We start from the raw sequence: 11,635 nt of genomic DNA on the forward strand, positions 1-11,635 counted from the left end.
TAAGGTAAGTGCAAGGTGAGAATAAAGTAAGATCACTTATTACTTGCAATGCACAAATCTAGGTGGAGTGGAAGGGAATGAAACCTTGGATAATCAATACACCTATTAGTGTAAATTTTGTCACAGATTAGCAAATCCATGAAAAAAAAGCAAACCAAACACAAGATTTATTTCCAGAGGGATAAAATTGGAAAAGCACAGTAGTTGAAATTTGGTTGGACCAGACTTGTTTGTCAAATTATAGAAAAGCTATAGAAGCATTAGAGTTCGGAGAAGACCTACAAGGATACCGGAGTTGTGAGCACATCCATATTGGGAAAAGACGAAAAGACTAGTTTTTTTTAGAAGAGAAGGCTGAGGAGTGATCTGATTAAAATCGTAAAAGCTTTTGATGGAGTGGATACGGAGAGAATGTTTCACTTGTGGGAAGAGCATATATAGAGGTCATCGGTATTAATAATCATCAATTAATTGTCATCAAAAAAAAATCCAATAAGAATTTCAGAAGAAATTTATTTCTGAAGAGTGGTGAAAATGTGGAACTCCAACTACAGGGAATGGTTGAAGTGAATAGTATAGGTGCATTTAAAAGGAGGATGACAAACATATGAGGCAAGATGGAGATGCAGATTGGTTGGCCAAATGCCTATTTATGTGCCCTGAAATTTATGTAATCCTTTGTAATCTAGCCTGGGATAGTGTCATGGGTGAACGGGGAAAAGGCACTCCTTAAATTTACTGTGATGCATGAAAAAGCAGGAGGATATCTTTGGTCTGGTAGTTGAACCAGAAGATAGAAAAAAATTTGAAAATTGAAAAAGAAATCTTAATAAAAGGAAACAAAAAAACAAATTCACAAACAAAAAGTAGAAAAAAGGAAATAAAACAAAATTAACAAGACAAAAAAAGAGTGAAAAGGCACATGTGTAAGGAAAGGTAGAACCACTAAGAGATAATAATGATAAACTACCAACAATGATAAGTCACCTAAGTACTCTGCTACCTGGTTACCCAGAGGTGATGGCTACTGAGATTGTATAAATCAAAAGAAAATGATGCTTTAAAAAAAATCCAGCCTGATCACTGAGGCACAATATCTACACAAAAAGATTCTGAAGAAAGCTGGGGACGAAATACTGGAAACTGATTAAAAGCAAAACGACTGCAAAAAAAAATGCAATGTGATGTTCCCCATTCATATACAGTCACAAATAAGTAAGATGGGGATAATCAGTAGAACCTTCAACACAGGAGGACATTCTTAAGTGCTAAAGGAAAACTAAGTTGGGGCCAGTCCACAAAAATTCCCAAATGACAGGTCACCAATCTTAACGAAATAAGAAGAGATAGATGAACAAAATGCTGCTGATGTAATTAATGCGGGTTTTAAGAAAACAATTGAGAAGCAAAGGATAAGAAGTTGATTGGACTAGTAAGGTGTGGGAGATATTGCTTTTATGGCTTTCTCCTATTCACTGAACATGGACATTTGCAAACCAAGTATTCAGAACCAGGTGCCACCAAACTGCAAGTGTGGACAAGTGTGTACTAGGATTATTAAGAAGTGTAGGAAGGAAAAGTGAATTAAGCTGGGCATACGAGTATCAGATACAGTTATAGGGAAGAATGCAAAATATGATGTGCTATGGAAATGTAACCTTTTGGGCCATTTTGCCTAGCCTGACTCAAAGCTAAACATAAAACCATCATCATTGTCTTGCTTTCATACCACATAATTCTGCTTCAAACGTATTTCTATTTTTCCTTCAAAAGTATCCATTTTTTTCATTACTATCTGAGAGTCAGCCACATGCTAGTGGAAACATTTCATATTCCACTCTCTGTGTAAAGGAATTTATGATAACCTTTTTCCTTGCTATTGTGTTGATATTTTCAAATTGATGTCTCCTTGTCAGTTATTTCCTAATGTCACTTACTCCTATTAAAGTTCTTCAAAATCATCTGCTGATACAGTTCCAATTGTCAAGTTTTTTTTCCACCTGTAAAACACAGAAGATTACATATTTTGGTCCTTTTTGTGTTCCTTAATGCCTATTTATTTTTTATCTCCAACCCAGGACTTTCAGTTGGATGCAGCTGCTGTATATGATAAAGCTGCCAAACATCTTTTGCAACAGCACAAGGTCTCTCAAATCAGACAGCTGCTGAAATGTGTTAGTGAATCAGGAGTAGCTAGTGGTGATGACACCGATAATCTCCTCATCCGATTTATTGAAGGTGGTGATGAGCAGCTTTCACAGGTGAGAACATCATAAATTTAACTACCAAAGCGCAGTTGTTTGTGAAAGATGTCAAATCACATTCATCTTCCAACTCGGAGTTGCATTTAAAGACTGTTCTGCAACTCTTTTGGCTGTCCTAATCTCACATTTCTTCTACGTCATATGGAATAACAGACTATAATATGTTTATGTACTACATCTCTCTCATAATGTGGGGTTAAAAGTTCAGTGGGAAAGAAAAACTGCGGTCCTATTGATCGATCCATGTGAATATTTGTGCTTTTGTCATGGCAACTTCACTTGAAGGGACATTGAAACTTAAAGGGACATTTTTAGGAAAGACTCTCAGAAAAGAAATCATAGTCTTGTGATTTGGCATTGTTCTAAATAAATTAACATCAAGTTGCATTTTACTGAATTCTTCAACATTCAGAAGGTCAGTAGGTACTTGCTATGCTCATTTTTGAAGTTCTGCAGCACTTGCCTGTCATTAAACAATTCATTCAGTCAGTTCTGTTTGACTTTAGCATTGAGGTCACTTCGAATATAAAGCTTCATTGCAAATTACACAGTTCTTGCCTTTTACATTTAAGAGACATGAAAAATAAAAATGTTAAGTTCCTGTTGAGGTAAGGTTATCAAATTTAGGAGGTACTCATTGAAATTCCTCCTGGTTTGAGATATAAATCAAGGCAATTTCTCGGTTTTACCACATTAAAAATTTACATTAAATAAGAAATAACAAAATCATTGCAAATGTTATTTATCAATATCGTCAGTGATTACATTCTCAAGTGTTTGTCATTTGGAGCAACATTCATGCACTACAGCTTAATGTCACTATTGTGCATGAAGGTCATTGGAAAATAAAGCACTTTAAGTAGATTTTCAAACTGATCTAGATCACAAGGAGCTTGTCGTGGGATTGGGTACCACCTTTATTGGGAAAAATATACTTTATGAGAAATATGACTAAAGTTCTCCATTTCCTTATTTTATTTCCAACAGTCTGCAGGCTTTTTCAGTCCAAGTTCATTGTTTCCTGATTTAATCTGAACGATTTCGTTTAAACTCTGTTCTTGAGCTTTGTGTCTGAATTTGAGAAAAGTGATGAACGGTTTGGTTTAAAAGCAGCACTTTGGAAATATTGTTTCCTTGCAAGTTAGCACTTGAGTGACCAGTGAAGGAGTATATTTTGTTGAATGGCATACATGAAATGTAAAACTTAGTTTAGATTGTTATTACATATTTTGTCTGTATTAAATAGAATATTTAATTGCTATGTACAATTACTTTATCACTTTGACTTTTAACTTAAAAAACAAATGAATACCCACAGTATAAAAATATAGGCTCCACCTGAAATGCACAAAAATTATAAAATAGGTCCAATTTTCCGCTTGAATTGATCGATTACAAGTTGCTTTAAAGGAGACTTATCCTTGAGACTTGTATATTTCTTGTAATGCTGAGGCATGTATACTTCCTGTCATCCATTGTACTAATCAATATTTTATCTTCTGACTGGCCTGCCACAATTCTACAGTATAACTTGCAGTTAAGATCAAGTGTTTTGAGCAACAAACAATCTGCTGGCATTCCTCCAGTGGGTCGAACAACATCTGTCAACGTTTCCGGATTGATGGAAGTGTTTTGACCCAAAATGTTGACGATTCCTCCCCCCCCCCCCCCCCACCCACACAGATGCTGCTTGACCCGCTGAGTTCCTCCAGCAAATTGTTTGTTGTTCCAGATTTCAGCATCTGCAGTCTCTACAAACTGTCTCCTAGCTGTTTTGAGCTATAACTTTTGTTGGCTGTTGAATGTTGTCTCTTTAACCTCTGCTGCTATAGAAGTGAGAGGAAGTGCCAGCCACTTATGAAAGTACTGAATTTGTTTTCTTCACTTTCCTTCTGTGCCTTGTATTGAGTTATGCAGGAAGCAGTTGTGTAAACTGCTGTATTCTCCTCTTCTGGGAAAGCTCTGGATGTTGGCATCTTAAGACGAAGAACCTTGTGCATGAGTATAATTACAAGGTTCTCCCTGGCCATTATCGCATATCACCTGTCAATTTCTTTCAATAATCAATTTTTAGATGTCAGTACTTGTGTGAACCATGCAGATGTTTCCCTTTTGCTAACTTTTTAACTAGGTTTATTCCATAGAAAACACAAAACCCAGTTATTGGTAGAATAAGCATATTTTGAATATTCTACCATCAATTATGTTCAGCTGAAATAATACCACAGATTTTGTGTATTATAAATCCTAATTAACCTATTGATTTAGGGCAATTAATTCCCCTCGGTAATATTTCCATAAATTGATTAAGACACTTATTTTTTTCAGTCAAAAGAGCTAGAGAAACTGATTCTTGAAATGAAGAAAGATGATAATAAGGTAAGCAAGTATTGGAAATAAGTTGACACTAATAGTTCACTTATGAAACAAACACTTGGGACTCTTGAGTCTGAAATTGGAAGGTAGGTTAATTCTCGGGTCAGCAGATTTACCCAGCTAAATTGTACAGATTTGGAAGTTACAAGTTCAGTAACCAAACTACTTCAGTCACATCAGCAGTATTCAACACCTCAAACTGGGCTTAGTTTAAGAATATGTGCAATAGAAGCAAGTCGTGAACAGCGAAGTAAGATAAATCCAGTAAAATAGTAATGTATCAAAATTTGAACTGTACATAAAATGCCCCAACATTTATGAGGAAATGAAATCTAAATATGATGTACCATATTTTTCTCTGCCAAGATCCTCTGACCTCCCCATCCCTGCCCCTCCCACCTGATGAACTCTCTCTCCATGCACTTTTGTCTTGCACCACACAACTGAGTATATTTCAGCCAGTCAGCCATCTATCCTGTGACAGCACTACAACAGTTCTAACCAAGAGGGTAACAAATTACAACCTCTGTTACTGCAACTTCAGTGTATTATCCCTTTGGCCTCTCTGCCAATCGTCATTATATCTAGAGTCCCAAAAATCAGTCCTTGACCCCATTCAGTTCATTCAATGGCATGAGTTGTAATACCCAGCATTTATTTATTTTACCCTTGCTGTCACCAGTCTGCTACACTTTGTTTGTCTAGCACACAAACTCGAGTTGAAGTTTCCTCCACTTAACTGGTGGAATGATCAATGCTATTTTATGTTTCAAACTTAATTTTCACATTTTGTCTTTAAGTCACTACCTTTACGTGTGACATCCTCTCAAGCTGCAAATCTCAGCTCTCCACTGAACTCTCTGGCTCTTTGCCCTCTTAACCAATCCATACCCAGTATCCTGCCATTGACAGTCATTACCTTTTGTTATCCAGGTTCAGTGCTCTGGAACACTTCCCCTTAATCCTTTGCCCTCTTCACTAAATGTTTGACCATCTCTCCTACTAACTTCACTGTTGAATGTTCATCATTGCACTGGATATAACTGAATTCATTCACAGGGTGGTGTCAACATCTTCCCTTCACTCACTCACTCACTCACCTGGCCAGTGCCATGTTTGACCAGTCAAATGAGCTGCAGTTTCATCCACTTAAAAATTAGGATGATCAAGGCTATTGTTATTGACTTCACTATTGAATTCATTTGCTTCCCTGATCATTATTTCTGCTTTAGCCAGACTGTTTGCATCTATATTGACTATGATTTGCACTTCTGACTTAAAATCCCCTTTGTCAGAAAGACTGGTCTTGTACTGAGGTAGAAGAAATCAATGGTCTCTTGCTCACCTTTCCATTCTTCTCTCTAAGATTCAACAGACCCATATCTCTAGTACATGCCTATTCAGCCCTAATTCCTGCTGACCTGTTGCATCCTCCCTGACCCACAATGCTACAAATTTAAATTTCTCTTTCTTATATTTAAATCTCCTCACGGCATTGAAGCTTTCCCTATTTACATCACTTCCCCCAACCTTATGAATTTGCTTCCACCCTCTGGGGTCACACATCAAACTAGCTTGATATTTTGGCTTTTGTTCAATCTCCTCCACTTGTGTTGCCATTGGCAGCCGTGCCTACAATCATACAGGCCCCGGGTCTGAAATGCAGGAGTCTGCTCTATTTGTTCTCAGATTATCTTGTAACTTAAAATTCTGATTATACCCACAGATTAAAGCCTTCTTGTTAAGTAATAAATACCGCTCAGCCTATCTGGTTGCTGTGAAGCTTGACACGGTGCAGGCTGTGCACAGTGTACAGGAAGTGCTGGAGGCTGCTGAAAGAGCACAGGAGGAACTCATACCGAAGATCTGTAGGGACTGGCTGAAATCACACCAGCCTAAGATGCTAACACAAAAAACCCACGGCAACTAGTATATGAGTGAGGCTGCACAGGATCTTAATTGCTACCTCAAGAAAATTTGCCATGAAATAATATTAGATTCATTGAAAAAGGAAGGGAATGATGCCCTGAAGTGACTTGGACAATCATGGAAATAACAGTGTCACTTTGTTACATTTCATAATGCAATATTTGTGCTTTTTTTTTGCTTGAACATCAAAAGGTTACCGTTGCACTCGGGACTGTTACGCAGTTTCTTCTCCACACCTATTCCAGGTCAGATTTTGACATGTTTCAAGTCACTACAAATTAGCTCCCTTCAAAATAGCAGTTGGCTGCGACCAGGTGATTGATATATAAACCTGTAATAACTGGTTCAGTGTTGGCAACACTTCAAATAAGTGCATTGTAATATTGAGTTGTGAGGTATTATTTAATTCAAGTGTGAACTATTCGGATTACCACTTGGATTCATTTTGAACACATTTTCATGTTATTTTCCTTCTGAGGGTTACAGTGATAAAACCTCTCCTGGATGTCTTCCTTCACCCTGTGGTACTGATTTGATCCAATCATGTCTGCAGAAAACCTAAACTTGCATAGCCAAAATTGGTATGAGTAATTTCCAAAGCAGTCTCCCTTGTAATTTGCTTTTGAGAAAAGATTGTGCCATCAAAACAAATCTGCTGTGTTCCCCTCTGACTATGAACCCTACTCACCAGCCCGCCCCATTCCTTCAAAACTGCCAAGCAAGGATTTACATATTTCAGAATAAGTTATCCATGTATTTAACTAATGTGTCCAAAATGATTAATATTCCTGCTGCCACCTTCAAGACTGCTCCAGCAATGAGCAAGTTAAAGTAATATTCTTCTCCCTCTTTCCATCAATTTCTTTTCATCCCCATTTTAAGACTGGCTCTTTACAGTTCCATGGGTGCCTGTAGCCCTCTGCAATGTGACGTGAGTGTCAGAAGAGTATTCTACTGTAGGCTTCTCACAGCCTGCACCTAACTTTTATCCTTGTCTAATATAGGTACATTGAAGATCAGCCTTTGCATGGTATGCAGGCAAATGTGTCATACTCACTGCAACCCCATGGTACTGAGATTAAATGTTGCTAGCCTCCTAATTCAGCACAAAATATAGAGAAGATTCTCTCATTAGATCATTCTGGAGAATAAGTTGTTCTCAACTTTAAACTGGAGTTATTTTTGGAAGTAATTTGGGAATTAAGAAAATTGTATAGTAGTATAGCTATTAACTTCATTGATATGTACTTCTGAAATTGAATAGAAATAATAATTCCTTTGTATTTTAAGTAAGCAGCTAAAATACTATGTACATAGAGGGGCAAAAGAATTTTAATTACAAATGTGTACATATTTCTCCATTTCAATAAGAGTATATTTTTAAGTACTAAGCTCAGTTTTCCTATTGTATTTTTATTTTAGTACTTGTACCTCCTAATCAGATGTAACTGGGTAAAGAATGAAACTGCAGCCATTTGCATGACATGTTCATGAAATAAACTCATTGTGAAAAGTATTACACAGTGAAAGTCTGCAAATATCAATTATCACAACAAATTGCACAAATGCGGATGACTAAAAGTAGCAGCAGAGTCCAAATATTTGCTATGGTTATCCTTGTCAGGAGTTGGGGGAATACTTAAGTACATTTTGTGAATCTTATCGGTGACCACTTTAAATGGTTCATATATAATGATGAAGGATTAATAAGTGACCTCCCGTATTGGATGCACTTTGTGCCAGTGGCAATATTTTATGGAAGTACATCTTCACATTTTCATGAATATGTTTTAGAACGGTTATGCTAAACTCTGAATATTGAAGTCTTTTTGACTAAACACTAAATACCACAAATTAAAACTGTCGTGCCTATCTTGGATAGTAAACATCTATGGAAATAGTAGAGCAGATGACCATATGTATCTGTTAATTCCAAACTAGGTTTCTCTCTAATCTTTTGCAATTCATGTACAGAATATGTCATCCTGATTACCAAAAAAAGTTAAAGTAATGCTCTCTTCCCCCCCCCCCCCCCATATTCATATGCCTCATTTTTCCTAACATAGACAAGTTAGATTTTTATTTGAGAGTTTTAAATTCTTAGGATCTTTGTTCAGAGTTCAGAAATAATATTCATCAGTCTTGCAAGAAAATTATGCTGATGACATGATTGACAAGATTAGCATTCATTGATGCTTGCTATTTTATGCAAATAGTATAATTCATATGATAATGATGCAGGAATACAAATGTGTAAAATGACAAGCATGTAACATAAGTAATACTGAAGGTTCCATAAAGACTAGGTTGAACTAGTACCTCATGCTGCGTCATATTGAATGTAGTGTGATTACAAAACCGCAATCACGCTACATTCAGTATGATGCAGTATGAGGTACTAGTTTAACAATGTTGTAAATACTATTCCTCTTAAAGTTGTAACACTTCCTAATGTGCTGTAATGTTTAAATGTCATTCTTCATTTTAACAAGATGCATTATACTGCAAAATTGTTCTTATAGCTGTGCAATGAAATTCTTTATTTAATGGAGTTTTTATATTTGCCTTACCAATTCCCATCAGGAAATATATGCAAGTCGCAAAAATCTAAAACAAACCTGTAATTGTAATTTAAAACAAAAGAGCAAAGTCTGCAGAATAAGAAACATTCAGCAACAGATCTTGAAGTTAGATATAAATTATGCAATTTGTACACAGTTAATACAAAGAAATCATTTTCTTTAGGTAGGTAGTAAGACCGCTTGAGTGAGTTAAATACAGTAGATGACTCCAGTAGGTTTCATCATGCGATTATTTCAAAGTTTATTTGTGCAACTTCTCCATAATCTAATTCTTTTGAAGTCTAGGTTAGATCTAATGTTAAGTTGACCATCCATTAAGACTCAATTGGATTGATCTGGTAGAAAAGGACTTTTTCAGTGCCCATTGCCAGATTAAATTACAAGTAGCAGCTTTGCACCAGCATAATTTTTGAATATTGGCAGGTTTTGATTAGCATTGTACATGCATTAAATACATTAAAGGATGCAACCTCACAGTTCAGAGTTTAGTTAAATTTGAAAAATATCAAAGGTTTGAAGGAATCGCTAAAAATCACTTACTGAAATTTTGTTAACCAAAAACAGGTAGTAAATTGCATACTTCTCATTTCCTACCTTCCTCAGCCCTTCACCCGTCTTCCACTTTCAGCAGGGGTTTTACTTGTGGTGGACTTCACTGCTGTACTTGCAACAAACTTGACAGGCTGGTACTTCCTCCCCAAGACTCCCCAATGAGTCACACTCCACTGAAGCCTTTAATACTTAGAAATGGACTTGAATATTGGAACATTTGTCCTATATGACCCCAATTTTAACTCTGTGCTCATTTCCTCCTTTGTCATGAAAGCACCTAGAAATAAAATTTGCTTAGCAGTCCCCCATTTGCCATTGTCTATGATGTAAACAAGAAGAAAAATGATTTTTCAGTTTGAGCTATTATAATTACCAGAACAACATTGTTCCACAGATCTTGCCTAAACAGTTGTGTAATTAAATAACCTGCACATTAAAATTATGGCTAACAAAAGTGCATGTTTCAGAGGTTGCAGGTTTTATATTGACAACTTTAAATGGAGCATAAGAGTCTTATTTTAATAACCACAATGAGGGCTCAAACTGTGAAAGAAAATGAAAAGGAAGTTTATTGTTCATATGTCTACTATGATAATGTAATATCTGAACAAACTGCACATGTTCTAATTATTTTACTTTAAGGTATGAGCTATGATTGAATTGCACTGTAAAGAGCACTTTTAACATAATCCACTTAGCTTTACCATGGGAGTTAATGTTAAATGCCAATAAAGGTGTGTTTGTCTAACCTTCTATGAAACTGGCTGACTGTAACCTGACCACTTCAAGAGTAACTCCTGACAAATCTTTAAGAATTTGTAATCTGGAGCTAAAACAGCATCTAACTTGTATATTTCATCAATTCTTCCTAAACCAGTAAACTTTGTCAATCATTACAACTTTTATGTATCAATATTTGTTTTGGAATTGCAAATCATCTTTGATTATAATTGTCTAAATCTGTTTATGGTTTATTTCTGCTTCAGATTTATATATTTATTGTGCTGTACTTAAATTTGTTACTTCTATTATAGTTATTGAAAATAATGATCTTGCAGAGTAATAGAATTCTTTAAAAAGGATTAGATCAGTGACAATACTTTCAACAAGGAATACACTTAGTACTTCTTCACCATGTCCCTACAACTTTTCCTTAAGTATTTATCTATGTCTTTGAAAGCTACAATGGTCAGTATAAATCCTACACTAATATTTGTCCATTAACACTAATAAATGGACATGAGGCAAAGAATGTTAATTGTAAGCTTGAAACACTGCAGAATAATGCATATCACTAAACACCACACTGGGACAAAGGATTTCACCACTTTTGGAATTGGAGTACGCATAATACATTTTTCCCATCCCCAGTGAAGTTTAATTCATAGTATGTAAGTGTATTGAATTTTTAAAATTCATTGTATTAAAAATAATGTTGTCCAAATATCTAAATTTTTGTTTGACTTTTTAAAGTCAGAAGTCATCCTCGTCAAATGATATAAAGCACCAGAAGAGTACCAAGCATGTTGTGAATTGCTCCAGTCCCCAAGCTTTCCATCTCCAATGTACCTCATGAAACAGCACATTAACTGGCAATTTATATATTCACTCTTGATTAGTGACAAAACTCAGTGAAGTCTCACATTCTCCACATGGAACCAAGCAGCAGAGCAAACTGGCAAATTTGGTGTTTTGAATCTGTTTGTCAGTCTGTGATTTCAGAGTGTGACAATACATCCTGATTGGTTGTCACTTAAGTGGTTAAGTACCAGTGATTCCACTTACCAGCAAGAATCCAGGCCACTATTTTTCCCAAGGACTGTGCTAATCTTAATGTGAAGCAGAGACAAATTGTTTCTTTTGCCCATTATCAATATATATTGATTGAGTTATTCCATGAACAACTTAGGTTATTAGGAGAAACATAGTGTG

At 35.9% G+C, this 11,635-nt stretch overlaps 1 protein-coding gene across 3 annotated transcripts in view; it reads left to right on the plus strand.

Moving 5' to 3' along the window:
* The window catches only part of zfyve26 (zinc finger, FYVE domain containing 26), a 97,867-nt gene extending 89,782 nt beyond the window's left edge, over positions 1 to 8,085 (plus strand). For all 3 annotated transcript variants that reach the window (XM_052010149.1, XM_052010169.1, XM_052010159.1), the window contains 3 exons: positions 2,079 to 2,261; positions 4,593 to 4,643; positions 6,367 to 8,085. In XM_052010149.1, the coding sequence (XP_051866109.1) occupies positions 2,079 to 2,261; positions 4,593 to 4,643; positions 6,367 to 6,570 (438 nt within the window). In that variant the 3' untranslated portion in view covers positions 6,571 to 8,085. The remainder of the gene's footprint in view (positions 1 to 2,078; positions 2,262 to 4,592; positions 4,644 to 6,366) is intronic.
* Positions 8,086 to 11,635: the final 3,550 nt, after the last annotated feature.

This window comes from Pristis pectinata, chromosome 1 (assembly GCF_009764475.1).
Source record: "Pristis pectinata isolate sPriPec2 chromosome 1, sPriPec2.1.pri, whole genome shotgun sequence".
NCBI classification, from domain to species: Eukaryota; Metazoa; Chordata; class Chondrichthyes; order Rhinopristiformes; family Pristidae; genus Pristis; species Pristis pectinata.